A 15,782-nucleotide genomic window follows, 5' to 3' on the forward strand; every position below is an offset into this window, starting at 1 on the left:
AGAGCCTGTAAAGAAGGTGCGCACACAGAGGCGTTGCGGACGTTGTGGAGAGACTGGCCACAACGCTTGCACCTGTGCAGTTAAAATTGTAGATGCATCTAATAGCGACAAGTCTAAATAGTATCTCTATCACCTGCAAATTGCAGTAAGTGGTGGTAGTGTTGCAGCATATGCATTGCAATTATCTTAACTCTGTTAGGTGGACCACTCGCTTGGGTTGGACCGCTCGCTTGTGAACTACGTTAGTTAATTAAAATATTATTTATATACTATTAATAGGTTGCAGGGCTATTAGTTAATCTAAATAGTAGTACCTTATATTTGTAGGTTCTTTAACAAGTCTAAAAGGTTATATACTCCTCTAAGGCAGGATCTATCTATATTTAATTAAAGGCTATGCAGATATCTAACTTAGAGAAGATCTTTACTTTAGATAGTTATGTAAGTAGTTTGTCTATGCGTGGTATTAGATATATATCTTTCTAAGTTAGTTAGTTAAGCTTCTAATAGTCCACGTAGATGCGCAGATTGCTATTTAACTTGTAAACACACAGGATAGGAGAGGCAAATAGGCTACTACTACTTTTAATCTAGCCTTACTTAAGGTAGTCCTGCACATATTGCTTAGTTACTTCTAGTTCCTCTAGGTTTTGCTTATATAGAGGACTAAAGTTGTTTAGAAGGGGTTTAGTTAATATAATCTTGTAGTTATAGGGTTAGTGCTTAGAGAGTTCCTTAGTAGCTGTTTTACTAAATACATCCTAATATAGGCTGTAACAAGCTAGAAGTCGTGCGTTAACAAGCACAGTATTCTTAGGGTTGTCCTCTAGTTTCTTATCTAAAATTAGTTAGTTTATCTTATATAAACTAGTTATAACGTACTCCACGGGCGAGTCGCCCACACAGGCGAGTCGCCCACTTTTGCCAAGCCCCCACCAAACTCCACCCCATTATGGCCCAAAACAACCCGAATTGGCGCTATAAACTACAGTATAGCCTGTAATATTATTCAGAATCTACTTCTACCTCTTTCTTACACGTTCGCGCGTTATGCCCAGTCTCACTACACCGTCCACAGCGCCTTTTGGAAGGCTCACCCACTTCAGCGCGCACCTGCTTCTTTGCTTTCTTACCATCACCACGCGCCCCAAACTCTTTTAGAGCTGTTAATTGCTAGCCCTCTTTAACTACTAGAGTACCTTCTTTCTTAACCTACTTTCTTTTATGTAATTTTTGTTGTGTGGCTGCCTTATTAGCAGCTTGAAGCTCAGCAATCTCCTGTTGTGCTAACACCAGCTTGTGCGCAATTATAGCTGCCCCCTTTAAGACCTTCTTAAACGCTTTAACTATAGATATAGGCAAGCTATCTATATGCCTCTAAATCCTTGTCTTTACAAGTGTTAATTGCGACCTAAGTTTAAGGGTGTTGCTTAGGGTTTGCAACTGCTAGGGCTTGTTGTTAACAGGTAGTGGTAGTGATAGCGTGCGCAGCTTTACATTAAGGCTGCTTATAACCTGTTATAGGTTAAACAGGACTAGTCTAGCGCCTTAGAACCCTCCCTAAATATTGCTAGAAGTAATTGCAGCATTGTAGGCGCGTATAAAGCATGGTAGGAACTCTATCTTTGTAATATAGTTAATCTAGTTGCGCATAAGTATTTTAGCTTAGCACCTATACGCCTTCTTTAAAGCAGCAAAACAAGCTACATTAAGGGGCTGTGTAAGGTGTAATAAGTAGGGAGGCAAATAGAGAGCAATTATCTTGTTATCCTTGCAGTACTGCTAGAATTTAAGAGAGTTGTAGCTCTTATAACTATTAATAATAAGCAAATAGTAGGTGCTAACAGTACGCTCCTTTGTATGCCTGTTAAAGTAGTTTATCTAGTCTAGACTAAGCTTGTTAGTAGTCTAGCTGTTATTAGAGACTCTAATAACCTAGTCTTAAGGGAGATCCTCTTCTTTATACTAGGCAGAGAGGTAGTGGTGGGCCTTAAAGATAAGGAAGGCAGGAATAGCCTATCCTTTAGCATTAATGCCTACTATAGCTGTAGCCCACTCCTAGTTGCCTGGCTGGACTGCCTTTGGCCAACCTTGTCGCTCTAAAGCTGTAACAACTGCTCCTAGGGAGATCTAGCCTTTTATGAAGCCTGTCTTGTTGAAGTTGTACGTGTCTTTATCCTAGATGCTATACTTAGCTTTAACGTTGGCTACTAGGCCAAACTAGCCCTACAGAACCTTAGGATCCTTACAGAGGGCTCTCTTGTAGTTGTACTTACAATTAAACTTAACTTTAAGCTCTAGGTGTTGCTTAACAAACATACTAGGCTAGTTTGTGCTAATAGGGCCTAGATTGTGCTTAGCGCGCAAAGAATTGGCCATAGTAGCCACATCTAAGAGCTAAGGGGAAAACCCTCGCGCGTCTAGCTTAAGAACATGTTTAATAATCACCTTCTCCTTATTGTTGTCTAGCTTCTGCAAGTTAGCTATAGAATCAGCGCGTGAAGGTTGTCCTGTGTATTAGTCACTTAGTGTCTTTTAAGGAACCCTGTAGATAGCTGCAGCGTGTTGCTGAGAGAGAGTCGCGTCTTGTTTAAGAGCCTGGAGTGCAAGCTGTATCTGAGCTTCCTTTAACGCGTCTAAATGGTGGTGTTGAGGAGGCATTAGTGTAGGAAGGGTGGTTTGGTGGGGGCTTGGCAAAAGTGGGCGACTCGCCTGTGTGGGCGACTCGACTGTGGAGTACGTTAAAGAATTTATTTTCTTTTCTTTTTATATTAAAATAGAATGTATTTGCAGAAATAAGAGCAATAGAAGGTAAAGGGGAAGGATTTAGTAGGGTTTTAGGAGTTAGTTATTATAAGTCTATAGGTAAACTTAGAATTATAGGAGGTGTAAACTTCTAACTTTTTAGCATGTAGAGTAATCCTTAAATTTAATAGATAACTAGTGTGCTGTAGCTTCTCTAATACTTATCCTGTTCCTATAAGTTATTGTGTTATTAAATATTAAGAGTAATATATTGTAACATGGTTGGCAAGCAAGTCAGTCAGACAAGCAAGTTGGTCACCCTACCAACTTTTGCAACTTTAATGTAATATATCTTAACAACATAATAATAATATTGCTAGATATTAATATAGTAGACTACTCTATATTAATAGTATCAGCGTTGCATGTGCGCGAGTTGTGCCCAGTCTCTTTACACCTAGTGCAGCGCCTTTGAGCGCGCTGGCTGAGGCCTGATCGCGCTCCTCCTTGACGCTCTTCATGAGCAATCTGCTGGTCAGCCTCATTTTGAGCCAGTATATCCTCTCCAGCTCCCTTTGTAAGTACTCTATGCTTCTGTATACGCCTTTTAGAGCGCCGCCTACGCGCTGAGGCTGCGCTATTAGCCTTCTCAAGACTAGAGATCTGATCGCGCATTAGCTCAGCAGAGAGCATCATCACCTCAGCGCCCTTCTTTAGCTGGTCAATCGCCTCAATAATTGATGCTGGTGATGAGCTCTTGTGCTGGCGCACGCGCTCACGTATGAGGCTTGACTGAGCCTCAAGCTCACGCGCGTTGCTCGGCGTTTGAGCTACCCAGGGAGCCTCTGGCAGAGCTGCTGCTGGTGGAGTAGGTGTACGCAGCTGTACATCTAGCTTTGATAGAACAGCCTCTAGTTGTAGAGGAACAAGGCCTGCGCCGCGGAAGGCTGAGCAGATATTGGCTGGCGTGAACGCTTGATCAAACGCTGCCTTGAACGCTGGCAGAAACTCAAGCTTAGTGATGTGGTTAATGTAGTTGCGCATAAGGCTCTCCACCTCACAGCTGTACGCGCGCTTTAATGGCGAGAAGCAGCCAACATCAAGCGGCTGGAGTAGGTGAGATGAGTGAGGTGGCATACAGAGCGTGTAGATGTTGTTCTCCTTGCAGAGCTCCTAGAACGCTAGAGATTGGTGGCTCTTATGGCCATCAATAATAAGCAGGCGACGCGCGCCTATACTACAAGCCTGCGTGTAAGCGTTAAAGTGCTTTAGCCACTTAACTCCAAGCTCATTATTTGTCCAGCCATTGTCGCTAACTGCAATTGCCTAGTTGCGTGGGATATCCTCCTCATACTAGGCTGATAGGTAGTACTGACCAGCGAAGATGAGGAATGGTGGCACTGACCAGCCAGCAGCGCTGATAGCAGCGATCAGCGTTACCTACTCGCGATTGCCTGGCTGAAGAGTCTTTGGCCTGCCTCTCCTCTCTGCTCCTGTTATAACCAGCTGCGTTGTAATCTTGCCTATTATAAAGCTAGCTTTATTAAAGTTATAGACATCCTTATTACAGATACCCTGCTTAGCCTTTGTCTCTTCTACAAGCTTAAACTACCTCTTTATTAATATTGTATCCTTACACAGAGCTTGCTACCTATTGTACGCTTAGTTAAAACACATCTAAAGACTGTCTGTACGCTTGACAAAGTTAGCTGGCCACTTCTGCCCAACCTGGCCAGCGCCGCGTGCAGCCAGCAGCTTATCAGCCATATCACGTGCAGCTGCGTAGGTAGGCGCAAATCCACGCTGATCTAGGTGAAGTATATAGCTAACAATCACCTCCTCTTCTCTCTGGGTAAGCTTCCTTAAGTTAGGCTAGCAATTGCGTCGCGCGCGCTTTCTAGCACGCTGGTCAATTAGGGTTGATTTTGGGATATTAAAGACTGTAGCAGCGCGTCGCGTACTCTGAATTTGGGCAGAATCTATAGATAAGAGAGCAAGCTGAATATCTGCTTTATTTGACTGCATGAGAGGAGCGCGGCGTGGAGGCATTGTGTGTTAAGATAGAGTAGGTGATCAAAGTTGGTGGGGTGACCGACTCGCTTGTCTGACCGACTCGCTTGCCAACCATGTTAATATAATATTTTAATAGAGGGACATAAGTATTAGCAGAGTGGGGTTGTAAACAGCTAGGTACTAGTTAGGCTAAATAAGTTAAGAACGCTCTGAATCTAGCTAGAGCTTAAATCTTCTTAGCTACTAGATTCTAATAGTGTAGTCTTGTAAACCTAAGTCTATAATTACAAAGGGACAGTTATGTATCTTTCTACTATCTATAATTATGTAGAGTTAGATATACTACGTAACTAGGGTTAAAATCTAGTCCTTAAAACCTTTTACTAAAATCTTAAAGGGTAGCTTTTAGATAGGAATCTAAAGAGCTAAAGAAATTAAAGAAGTAATTTTAGAGTTAAGAAAAAGGTGTCCTTAAGCTCTAGTATTAATTAATAAGTTAATATAGACACTAAGGCCTTTTAAGCATAAAATAGATTTAATAAGGAAATATACACTGCTAAATAAATAAGATAAATTAAGATTAGATAAGTAATAATAGTTTAGGCCTAGGAAGGGAACTCCTCCTAGGCTTCTTTGTTTCCTGTCTAATTGTAGTTGTTAGTGTTGTAGTTATGTGTTTTAGAGGCGTCTACAAGGTCCTTATTACTAGCTAACTTAATCTTGCGTACGCGTGGGACTAGGCAGTTATTAGCGTAGTGTCCTAGCTTACCACAGTTATAGCAGTTACTAGGTGTTAGTGTTGGTGTGGATTCCTTGTCAGGTCTAGGGGTCTTGGAGAAGGCCCTTGGAGCAGGTACGGATAGTGCTCTGCTTAGCTAACGTTAATACAATAACAAAGCATTATAATTTCTAGAAGGTGTGACCTTTTTAGCAGTGTCTAAAGCAAAACAATTTTAGCTCTGTGTTAGAGCAGCACTAGAACGTCTAAATATTCCTATAGGGTTAGGTTGGTTGCTCTGCTCTATATTAAATGTAGTTAAGTGCTCTACTATAAGTTTAAATAAATTGTTCTACTGCCTCTTGAAACCTAGGTTAGGCACACAAAGTCCTAAGGTAACCTTAGTCCACAGGTAGTAGAACCACTCTATTCTAGGTACTTGTCCACGTATAGCTGCACTAAGAAAACAAGCTTTAAACGCAGGGAATAATTTGTTCTTGTCTATTGTAAGCTAGTCAAATACAGCTCTACTCTCAGCCTTCTTATTTCCTGTGATGAAATAGGACTTAAGAAGGGCGATCATCTCATCAGCGTCCCGAAATGACTCCGAAGGAGTGTCGGCCAGATACTGAGGCTCTAGATATTCTTTGGCTAGGCCTGTCATTGTTTGAAGGTTGGACTAGTTCTATTGTCAAGATCATCAATCTTTAGGGTACGTTCAGAAAGCTTCCACCTAATATTGTAGTCTAGGGGTGTCTTAGACTAGAACTATAATAGCTGTTAAGGCATAGTTAGGATTAATTTAGTAGTTAGTAGTAGGTTGTCTAATAGTTGTTAGGAAGCCCTTAGTTATAAGATTTTAGCACAAAGTCTTGCAATGTCTTTTACTAGGTCTATCTTATCTAAGTCTAAATCTACTTCTTAATTACTTTTAGCTGCATTCTTTGCTACTAAGGTTTAATTAGGGGGTAGTTTAGAGGCCTTATTTGCTGCGCTCTAAACTTAGGCTAATCTTCTTATAGGTTCCTTAGAACTAGGGGTGTTGCTACCTAATATTAGTATTATCTCTAATTTAGGTGGGTTATTAGTAGTAGTCTTCTAGTCTCTACCTTAGCGCAATCTAATGCGTCTTTTCTAAAGTAATCTAGACATAATTGTCTTAGAAGTTCTAAACCTAAAGGCTTTAGTTATTAGGAGATCTCTAGTATCCTAACTGTAGCTAAATGCTAGATATAACAGTGTGTAGTGAATTAACTCTAATTCTACTAGGTTCTTAGGCGTAATCTAAAACAAACAAGTTGCAATATTATTTAGAGGCTGTCACTAGCTAGGACGAGTTTTTCTGTATAATGTAAAAACGCAGGCAAGAAGAGAGATATCTAGAATAGGTGTGAATCCGCTACAAGGCATATAGGAGTGCTAGGATGATAAGAACACTAGGATATATTCTCTACACCTATAGGTCTTGTACAAAAGGATACAGAAAGACTACTCTACAATGCTACAGTTCCTTGCTCCTTATATATAAGGGTTTAGTAGCAGTTTAGTGTGAGCTTATGCTATGCGACAAGGGCCATGGTCATGAGTCGCTAGAACCGAATCCTAGTGGTATCGGGTCACTGTTCGTAGAGCGTTGTTACAGTTGCAAGCGCGCAGAGTGATTGATGTGGGTTATTTTAATAGGAGACTATCGCAAGACTTGGTCTTCCTTTACAAGAGGTCTGCTGAGGACGTTGTTGCTAAGTCATGGTCGTTGGCGCAGACGGAGTTGCGATAGTTTGGTGGGGTGGCCAGCTTACTGGTGGAGCACGTTAGTGGTTTCAGCACCGGACGCGATTACGGATTACATCTGGCGCTGTGACAATAAGTCACCACGGCAGGGTCTTGCCTTGATAGGTCAGAAATTGCCCTGACTGCTCCGCCTTGGCATCGTCAATAACTTTGATCATGCCGGAAACGCTCTCCTCGAGCGTAGTCGGGGGCTTCTCGATGTTGTAGTCGATGGCCTTGAGCGCCGACTGCCACTGATCGACGACGTATTGCCCCGCTCGCGTCTGCACCCATCCCGGATGCAGGGGAATGACGATCAGACGCGTGTCTTCCTTTGCGCTGTTGAATTCGAGATGGATGGAGCGCGCTAGCCAGTTCTGTGCCGCTCGGCTCGGACCGTAGGCGCCGCCGCCTAGCGGGTCCATGTCGGCGATGCTTCCGACCGAAGAGGTGACCCAGATGAGTTTGGGAGTGGATTTGGCTTGGAGCAGATAGGACTTTAGGCCCTGGAAGGCGAGCAGAGGCGCGATGGTGTTGGTCTCGAAAGCTGCGCGTAGGTCCTCGGCTGTGGTTTCGCTTGGTGGGACCATTGGCTGTGCCCCTCCAGCGTTGAGCACCAGAACGTCAATGTGCCGGATGTTCAGTTTGGCGAATGCAGCTTCCACCTGCTTCGGAGCGATGGCCGTGGAGAAGTCATATTGTATGATGTCAAGTGTGCTGCCAGTTCCTTTCGTGACGCTCTTGACCTCGTCTTCTAGCAACTGTTTGGCTTGCTCGCTACGGACAGTGGCGACCACCGTGTGTTGGGGACGCGCAAGGAACGATTGCACAAGGCCAAGACCGAGGCCTCGATTGGCACCGGTGACGACGTACACTTTGTTTCCTGTGGTGGCCGACATTGGTGAAATCGGTGTAATGTGACAGTGGGTGGCAGGAGCAGAGTAGGGACGAACACCGAGGGGGTCTATGCGGCACAGGCGAAGGCTTCCAGGCTTTCATTACTTTGATCCCGGTTATGATCGCGTGTGCCAGATGACGAGTCAGATGAGGCGACGAGCAGGAAAAGACTGACGAGCAGTGTTTCCACACTCCGATTTGGTCAGACTGCGTGAAGGCTGGGTAGGAGCGTGGCGATCCGTGGGTCGCGGCGGACGGGATTCTGTTGCGGTGCAAGTCGGTTCGACAGGCCTCGATCGTCACCTCCGTTGACTACCTTGGACTAGCACGTCTCAGGGCATGTATATATGGTCGCCTCCTAGCTAGCAAGCAACTCAGCGCCGTTTTCCATCGATATACAGCGGCTACGATTGCCGCAACAGATTCTCGCTAGCGACGTCTGGAGGCTGAGCGCGTTGGTCGGCGTCGACAGCTCGATATTGGTCCATCTAATCCGGGTGCCAGCCTTGGAAGAATCGAGATAGGGCTAGAATTGGGAAGCGTGTCTTCTGGTGGCCCGATATGGGAACTCGTCAGCAGAGGCTTTCATGCGATCGAACGGGTAGGGACTGGTGATTGACTACTGCGTGAAGCAAACTTGGCCACCCATGGACGGTCAGGAACTTGGGGATCACATGGCGCTGAGAGGAGACGGGCTTGGAATCATGCACACATCGACGATGGACACAATCGATACGAAATTCTGGTATACAGTCTACTAATACAATATTCGATCAATACTTCTTCTTCCGCTGGCGGACATGCGGATCCTGACCCTTGCGGTTCCTCTTCTGCCGGTCCGTCGGCGGCTTGTACGGCTCGCTGCCAAACTCGGCGCGGAACAGGCCGAGCATGTACTCGTCGACGTGGCGGCGCTCGACCAGGGCGTCGAGGTCGGCGGCTGCAGCCACGGCCTCGGACGGCGCGCGGGTCGCGTTGCTGGACTCGTTGAAGTCGACGTGGTCGTCGTGGATCTCGTCGACAATCTCCTTGTGCGCCATCGACGCCGCATTACGGTCCTCGGTGTCCTCGACCGTGTTCATGACGCGCGCGTCGCCCAGGATGCCCGCGCGCTCGCCCAGCACGCGGTCCATGGCTGCGCCCGCCTCGTCGGACGTGTCGGCACGGTCGTCGAGGGCGTCGCGCCAGGTGGCCCTGTTGAACGTGTCGGTGGTGAAGTCGCCCTTTTGGATAATGACATCGTCGAGGAGGCGCTTCTGGTTCGACTTGCGCAGGATGTTGGCCTCGATGGTGTACTCGCTGACGAACTTGTAAATGTGCACGTCGCGCGTCTGGCCGATGCGGTGCGCGCGGTCCTGGCACTGCTTGTCCATGGCGGGGTTCCAGTCGAGGTCGTAGAAGACGACGGTGTCGGCGCCCGTGAGGTTGATGCCGAGGCCGCCGGAGCGGGACGACAGGATGAAGGCGAGGATGCTGGTGTCGCTGTTGAAGCGGTCGGTGAGGATCTGGCGCTGCTCGACCTTGGTGGACCCATCGAGGCGCAGGTACCGGTGGCCGTGGATGTTGAGGAACTGCTCCAGAATATCAAGCACTTTGGTCATCTGGGTGAAGATCAAGACACGGTGGCCGCCGGACTGGAGGTCGCGGAGAAGCGTGGCGAGGCGCTGCAGCTTGCCGCAGTCGTACTGCAGGAGGCGCTTGTCGGGGAAGGCGATCGACTGGCGCATGCGCGCCTCGTGGAAGGGGTCGCGCTGCTGCGCCATGTCCGAGGCCCTGACGAGCTGCACGCCGCGTCTCGACAGTGTGAGAGGGGCGAGCTCCTCGGCAGCGACCGCTGGCGTCACGCAGGTGAACTGGGCGATGAGGGGCTGCAGCGAATCTGCGCGCTGCTCAAGCGTGGGAATCATGTCCAAGAAGTGTGTCACCTGCTCGGCGCACCACTCATTCGCAGCCCGTGTGGACTTGGGCGCCCTGAAGCCGAGGTCGCCGTGGTATCTACGGACGGTGTCGTACTGCTGCTCGTCCTCCTTTGGCGGTATGATGGTTGTCGATTGCCCAAAGTGGTGGTTCGGTGGAGGCGCCGGATAGGCTGGCATCGGCATGGGCGTCGGCATCGGCATGGGCATGGGCTGCGGCTGCGGCTGCAGTGTCTGCGGCATTGGGTAGTAGGGGTTCGTCAGCGGCTTGGGTTTGAGTATCTTGATGCCAGCGCGCCGAGGACCAAACGTGAATGCGTGCCAGTCCACGGTGACGGCGTCGATGACGTCTTTGCCGTAGACGGGGAGAAACTGCGTTCTTGCTCGCGTGAGAGCCAGACATCGCTGCAGATGATGGCGGACGGCGACCTGCTCGCGCCGTGCGAGCGCTGACATGGTCGTCTGGAGCGAGGACGCGGCTGGTGGAGCCGGCTTGTTGATGCGGCGCGTTTGCCGTTCGATGAGATCCTCCAGCGGGCGTGTTGCGCGGATCTGCTGGGAGCGCCGCGCGTGTCGCAGCTGGGTCTGCTCGCGCCGCGCGAAGACCATGTGGAGGGCGTCGAGGTTTACCCGCTCCTCGTCCTCGCCCTCGCCGAGCCGTCTTCGGATCAGCAGATCGGTAATCTCAAACGCCGCGGCGACAGACTTGGGCATCGCCATCGACGTGACAATGGCGCGCGTCTCGAACAGATCCGGGTGGTTGCAGACTTTGCGCAGCGACATGAGGCAGTTGATAATGGACATGTAGTTGCCGGACGAGAGGATCTGCTTCGTGTCGGCGCGCCCCATGAAGCCGTCGTAGAGCTGGCGCTGGCGCTTCGAGAGCTTGCAGTAGACGACGTGCTCGTACTTGCCCGGCATCTGCTTCTCGACCTCGGACTTGAGCCGGCGCAGCAGGTACGGGCGCAGGACTTGGTGCAGCCTCGCGACGATCTTCTGGGCCTCGGCGTCCAGCTGCTGTCGGCCCTGGTCCAGGATCTGCGACGTCGGGTTCTTCAGGGCCAGGGTGAAGTCGTCGAGGTTGGCGATGCGGCCTTCGCCAGCGAAGCCCGCGGGCATCAGAAAGTACAGCAGAGACCACAGCTCGTCAATGTTGTTCTGCAGCGGCGTGCCCGTCAGCAGCAGGCGTCGCTCGGTGCGCAGTGTGAGCATGGTCTGCCAGCGCTGCGACTTGAAGTTCTTGATGTTGTGGGCCTCGTCCAGGATCAAATACTGCCAGGCTCGCATCTTGAAGGCGGCGGCGTCCTGCAGAATGAGCTGGTACGAGGTGATGACGACGTTGTACATGTCCTTGCCCGTGTTGCGCCAGCCCATGCGCTTGCGCTTGCGCTCGTTGATGTCGCCGTAGTAGGTGAGGATCTTGAAGCCCGGCAGGAACTTTTTGAACTCCATCTCCCAGTTGAGCATGACACTCGTGGGGACCACGACGAGATGCGGGCCCCACACGTTGCGGAAGCAGGCAATGTAGGCGAGCAGCGAGATGGTTTGGATGGTCTTGCCGAGCCCCATCTCGTCGGCGAGGATGCCGTTTGTGTCGGTGTCGTAGAGGTTGGAGAGCCAGTCGAGGCCGCCGTGCTGGTACTCGCGGAGGGTGCCGCGCAGGAGGGGCGGGATTTCCGCGCGTGGTGGCTGTGAGGTCTCGCGGGGCTGAGGAGCTGGCTCGTCCTCGGCCTGCATCATGTCCTCGGCCTGCATCGTGTCTTCGGCCTGCATCATGTCCTCGGCCTGCATCGTGTCTTCGGCCTGCATCATGTCCTCGGCCTGCATCGTGTCTTCGACTTGCATCGTGTTTTCGACTTGCATCGTGTCCTCGGCCTGCATCGTGTCCTCGGCCTGCATCATGTCCTCGACCTGCACCATGTCCTCGACTTGCACCATGTCTTCGGCTTGCATCATGTCCTCGACGGGTTGAGAGATGGTTTGGCCGTTGGTCTGGCTCTCTTCATGGCAGTTGATGTGGCTCTCTTCATGGCCGTTGATGTGGCTGTGTCCAAGGCCGTCGATGCGGCTGTGTCCAAGGCCGTCGATTCGACTGTCTGCGTGGCCGTCGATTCGACTGTCTGCGTGGCCGTCGATTCGACTGTCTTCTGTCGCTGTCTCGTCGGCAGCCGTCCTGGCGGCTGCCTTTAGCTTCTTGATGTCGCTGGCGCCCAGGAAGCCCATCAGGCCAACATGACCCTCCTCATCGTCGGTGCCGTGGTCAGAGGCGCCCGTCCCGTGCTCTGCGTCCTCGTCCTCGTCCTCGTTGGAGTCGGAGTCGTCGCTGGGCCACTCCTCGCTGCCGGAGCCAGAGCCAGACTCGCCATCGTCCGAGTCCAGCAGCGCGTCGTCGACTTGCTCCAGCTCGACGTCTGCAGGGTTGATGTAGTCGGGGTTGATGTAGTCGGGCTTGCTGTCGTCGTGCTCTTCGTCGTGCCAGCCGTTTGTGTGGGGTTCAGCGTCCTCCATGTCCAGGTCAGGGCCGGGCGTGCCTTTGTCTTGATCGTCATCATCATTATCCTCTTCTTCCTCCGCCTCCTCCTCCTCCTCCTCTGCCTCCTCCTCCTCCTCCTCTGCCTCCTCCGCCTCTGCCTCCGCCTCCGCCTCACTGGAGCTGTCCGGGAGGTCGGGCAGCTGCTCGTACTTGGCGCGCAGCTGCTCGGCGGTGAGCTGGGCGTCGTCGTCGACGGCGTTGTTGTCGTCTTCGCTGTCGTCGCTCGAGGACATGACGTCGTCGTCGTCGTCGGCGGCGGCGGCGTTGTTGTCGTCTCCGCTGTCGTCGCTGCGCAGCTCGTCGTCAAAGTCGCGGTCCTCGCTGTAGTACGAGGCCGAGTCGGCGGGCCCGCGGCCGAGAATCTCCTGGGCCTGGTTGAACATGTCGTCCATGGCCTTGTGGCCGAGCTGCAGCTGCTCCTCTTCGTACCGCGCGATGCGCTCCCTGTCGACTTCGGCGCGGACGAGGGCCCACGCGTCCTTGAGGTCGCGCACGAGCTGCTTGTAGCGCGTGATGTGGCGGTCGAGCTCGTCCTGGTCGAGCTCGTCCTGCGTCTTGTGCTTGTAGCGCGCGGCCCACTTGTCCTGGGCCTCGCGCGCGAGGGCGCGGGCCACACGGCGGTGGTTCTTCTTCTCGTCCGCCAGCAGCCGCCCAAAGTGCAGCGCGTGGGCGGCGACGTGGTCCCAGTGGGCCACGGCCTGCGGCGGCTCGGGCGCCGCCTCGGGGGCGAAGACGCTGCAGACGGCCTGGCTCAGCACGCCGCGCTCCGCCGCGAGCTCGATGCGCAGCCGCCGACGCGCCTCGTCGTCGGCGCGCTCGTCTGTGATGCGCTGCGACTCGTCGCCCTCGAACGCGTCGTCCTGGGCGAGGAACGCGGCGAGCGAGCCGTGCTTGGCCGGCGGCGGGGCGTGCAGCGGGTGGCGGATCGGGGGGTCGAGCCTGCGCAGCTTGAGACGCAGGCGGGGCGCGGGGGCGGCGGGGTCGAGCGTCTCGACGTACAGGCCGCCGTCCGGGTCGTGTTCGTCGTCGAGGGTGCCGCGCCGGGGGCGTCCGCGCTTCCTCTCGGGCGGCGTCGGCGGCGTCGGGCGACGGGCGACGGGCGAGCGACGGGCAGCGGGCGCGCGCTGGCGCTCCGACTTGCGCGACGCGGGGGTGCTCAGCGTCGGGGTCGGCGTCGTCGCGGCCGTCGTCGCGGCCGGCCGGCGCTTGGTGACGCTGCTGGCGAGGCGCTTGCGAGCGGCGGGCTTCGGGGTGCCGTTCGTCTGCGGCGGGGCGAGCTTCGCCCGACGCGTCGACTCGGGCGTCGGCGGGGCGGCCGCGTCGCGGTTCACGCGCGACGACTTGCGCACCCCGTTCTCGAAGACGGTCGTGGGCCCGTTGGCGCTGAACGACTTCCACGGCGGCGAGGCGGCGCGCGACGTCGAGCGCCGGGCGGACTCGTCGCCCGCGCCCTCGTCCTTGACGGCGACCCGGACCGTCGTGGTGTCGCCATTCGGTGCGCGGCGGGCGATCGCGTCGTCGCCGTCGTCGCCGGAGCCTTGTTCCATTCAGAGCGAGGGAGGCGACCCAGCACACGCTCGAACCAGCATGTATCCGCTCGCAGCCTCCTGCTCCGATGGTTTCGCGCCCGCTGAGAATGCGGCCGTGCTCGGATCTGCCGTGGCGCGTCGCGGGGGGACTGCAGCGGCGGGCGTGTGTGTGTGTTTGGGTTGTGAGGATCAAAAGTCGTCTCCGATCAAAAGTCGTCTCCGTCGGGGCCCCGACGCCCAAAAAGACTGGCCAACGCGACTAGCGCGCCGCTTGACATTTGCGACGTACACGACCCAGGCAGGCCGTCCTGTCGGACTAGGCTCGCGGACACGACCTCGCCCAACGCGGACTGGCGCGCCAAGCAAGGCACCTCGGAGAGCTCCCACACGTCGGCCGTCGCCATCGCCGTCACCACCAGCAACGCGTCCCGATCCACGCCCCGCCTTGCACCGCAACCCCCCCAATTGCCCCCGCCAGCTGCTGAACAAGGCTGCAGCATGCTCTCTCGGCGCCTCACCGCGGCCCGCCCGCTCCCCCGCGCGGCGCTGCGCTCCGCCGCAGTCCCGCACTTCACCCAGCGTCGCACCGCCCTGACGGCGCACGAGCGCGCCGAGCTGGCCGACCCGCTGCAGAACGGCGGCTACGTCAACCCGCCGCTGGAGAAGCGCAGCAAGCGCGACCCGTACGCGGACTGGTGGGACAAGCAGGACCGCCGCAACTTTGGCGAGCCGTGCCACGAGGACCACGACATCCTGGGCGCCCTCTCGCTGCACGACTACGACCACTTCACCCCGGCCTGGGGCGGCCTGCTGCTGGGCACTTTTGTCGCCACGGTGCTTACGCTGTGCTTCGCCGTCAGCCACGTCTACCCGGACAAGGTCAGCGCGCCCAAGACGTACCCGGACGGCCTCGACGCGGAGCTGGGTGGCAGCCGCGCGATGCTGGTGAGTGGCTCGGCGGTGGGGTTTTCCCGACGATTTGCTAACATCTGCAGGCCAGGAAGCCGGGCGAGGGATGGTAGGGAATCTAGAAACTGTAAACCACAACGAATCAACTCTGCCGTGTCAGCGAATCAACTCTGCCGTGTCGCAGCGAATCTACTCTTCCGTGTCAGCGAATCACCTCTGCCGTGTCGCAGCGAATTTACTCTTCCGTGTCAGCGAATCACCTCTCCCGTGTCAGCGAATCAACTCTCCAGTGTCGCAGCGAATTTACTCTCCCATGTCACAGCGAATCAGAAGATGAAAAAAATAGCCACGCCGTTGCATCTTTGACGTTACGTGGACAATCAACAGTGGGAGCAGCACAAAAGCCCGCAACCGTCATGGACGAATGTACGTATACTCGTCGTGTCGCATTACTCCGTTATGCCTTTCCTGTCGTACAGACACGCATTGTGAGGCGTATGCACTTCTCATCCTACCCTGTGATTTGCAGCTTCATTCCATTACAGGTTATCAAACACGTGTTGACTAGGCTTACATTGTATCCTGTTCTGGCCTGTAGCTTGTATCCTGTTCTGGCCTACAACTTGTATCCTGTGCTGACTTGCAACTTGTATCCTATTCTGGCCTGCAACTTGTATCCTGTGCTGACTTGCAACTTGTATCCTATACTAACCTGCAACTTGTATCTTGTTCTAGCCTGCAACTTGTATCCT

At 53.2% G+C, this 15,782-nt stretch overlaps 5 protein-coding genes across 5 annotated transcripts in view; 2 read left to right on the top strand and 3 right to left on the bottom strand.

Annotated features, from left to right (window-relative positions):
* Positions 1-4,189: 4,189 nt before the first annotated feature.
* M421DRAFT_405229 (uncharacterized protein) lies at positions 4,190-4,829 on the bottom strand. The gene is made up of 2 exons (XM_033590291.1): positions 4,431-4,829; positions 4,190-4,263 (listed from the first exon to the last, which is right to left on the bottom strand). Exon 1 carries the CDS (start codon positions 4,792-4,794, stop codon positions 4,618-4,620), a length of 177 nt encoding a protein of 58 aa, XP_033443894.1. The 5' UTR covers positions 4,795-4,829; the 3' UTR covers positions 4,190-4,263; positions 4,431-4,617.
* Positions 4,830-6,946: 2,117 nt separating this feature from the next.
* On the bottom strand, positions 6,947-8,326 carry M421DRAFT_425537 (aflatoxin biosynthesis ketoreductase nor-1). The gene has a single exon (XM_033594101.1). It carries the CDS (start codon positions 8,143-8,145, stop codon positions 7,345-7,347), a length of 801 nt encoding a protein of 266 aa, XP_033443895.1. The 5' UTR covers positions 8,146-8,326; the 3' UTR covers positions 6,947-7,344.
* A 528-nt stretch (positions 8,327-8,854) lies between these two features.
* M421DRAFT_425538 (uncharacterized protein) lies at positions 8,855-14,406 on the bottom strand. Its single transcript, XM_033594102.1, has one exon. It carries the CDS (start codon positions 14,137-14,139, stop codon positions 8,917-8,919), a length of 5,223 nt encoding a protein of 1,740 aa, XP_033443896.1. The 5' UTR covers positions 14,140-14,406; the 3' UTR covers positions 8,855-8,916.
* A 213-nt stretch (positions 14,407-14,619) lies between these two features.
* Positions 14,620-15,143, top strand: M421DRAFT_9441 (uncharacterized protein; the record flags this gene model as incomplete). Its single annotated transcript, XM_033598201.1, has 2 exons — positions 14,620-15,066; positions 15,117-15,143. The coding sequence occupies 2 exons, from the start codon at positions 14,620-14,622 to the stop codon at positions 15,141-15,143; spliced, it is 474 nt and encodes a 157-aa protein (XP_033443897.1).
* Positions 15,144-15,295: 152 nt separating this feature from the next.
* Positions 15,296-15,782, top strand: part of M421DRAFT_306706 (uncharacterized protein) — a 929-nt gene continuing 442 nt past the window's right edge. Inside the window, exon 1 of the mRNA XM_033589162.1 lies at positions 15,296-15,781. Coding sequence (XP_033443898.1) covers positions 15,447-15,781 — 335 coding nt within the window. The 5' untranslated portion in view covers positions 15,296-15,446. The remainder of the gene's footprint in view (position 15,782) is intronic.

The sequence above is a fragment of the Didymella exigua genome, assembly GCF_010094145.1.
Source record: "Didymella exigua CBS 183.55 unplaced genomic scaffold M421scaffold_47, whole genome shotgun sequence".
NCBI lineage: Eukaryota > Fungi > Ascomycota > Dothideomycetes > Pleosporales > Didymellaceae > Didymella > Didymella exigua.

What these genes read in the sequence shown, in the direction of transcription:
- M421DRAFT_425537 (XM_033594101.1), bottom strand. Translation starts at nt 8,145, where the DNA reads ATGTCGGCCACCACAGGAAACAAAGTGTACGTCGTCACCGGTGCCAAT.
- M421DRAFT_425538 (XM_033594102.1), bottom strand. Translation starts at nt 14,139, where the DNA reads ATGGAACAAGGCTCCGGCGACGACGGCGACGACGCGATCGCCCGCCGC.
- M421DRAFT_405229 (XM_033590291.1), bottom strand. Translation starts at nt 4,794, where the DNA reads ATGCCTCCACGCCGCGCTCCTCTCATGCAGTCAAATAAAGCAGATATT.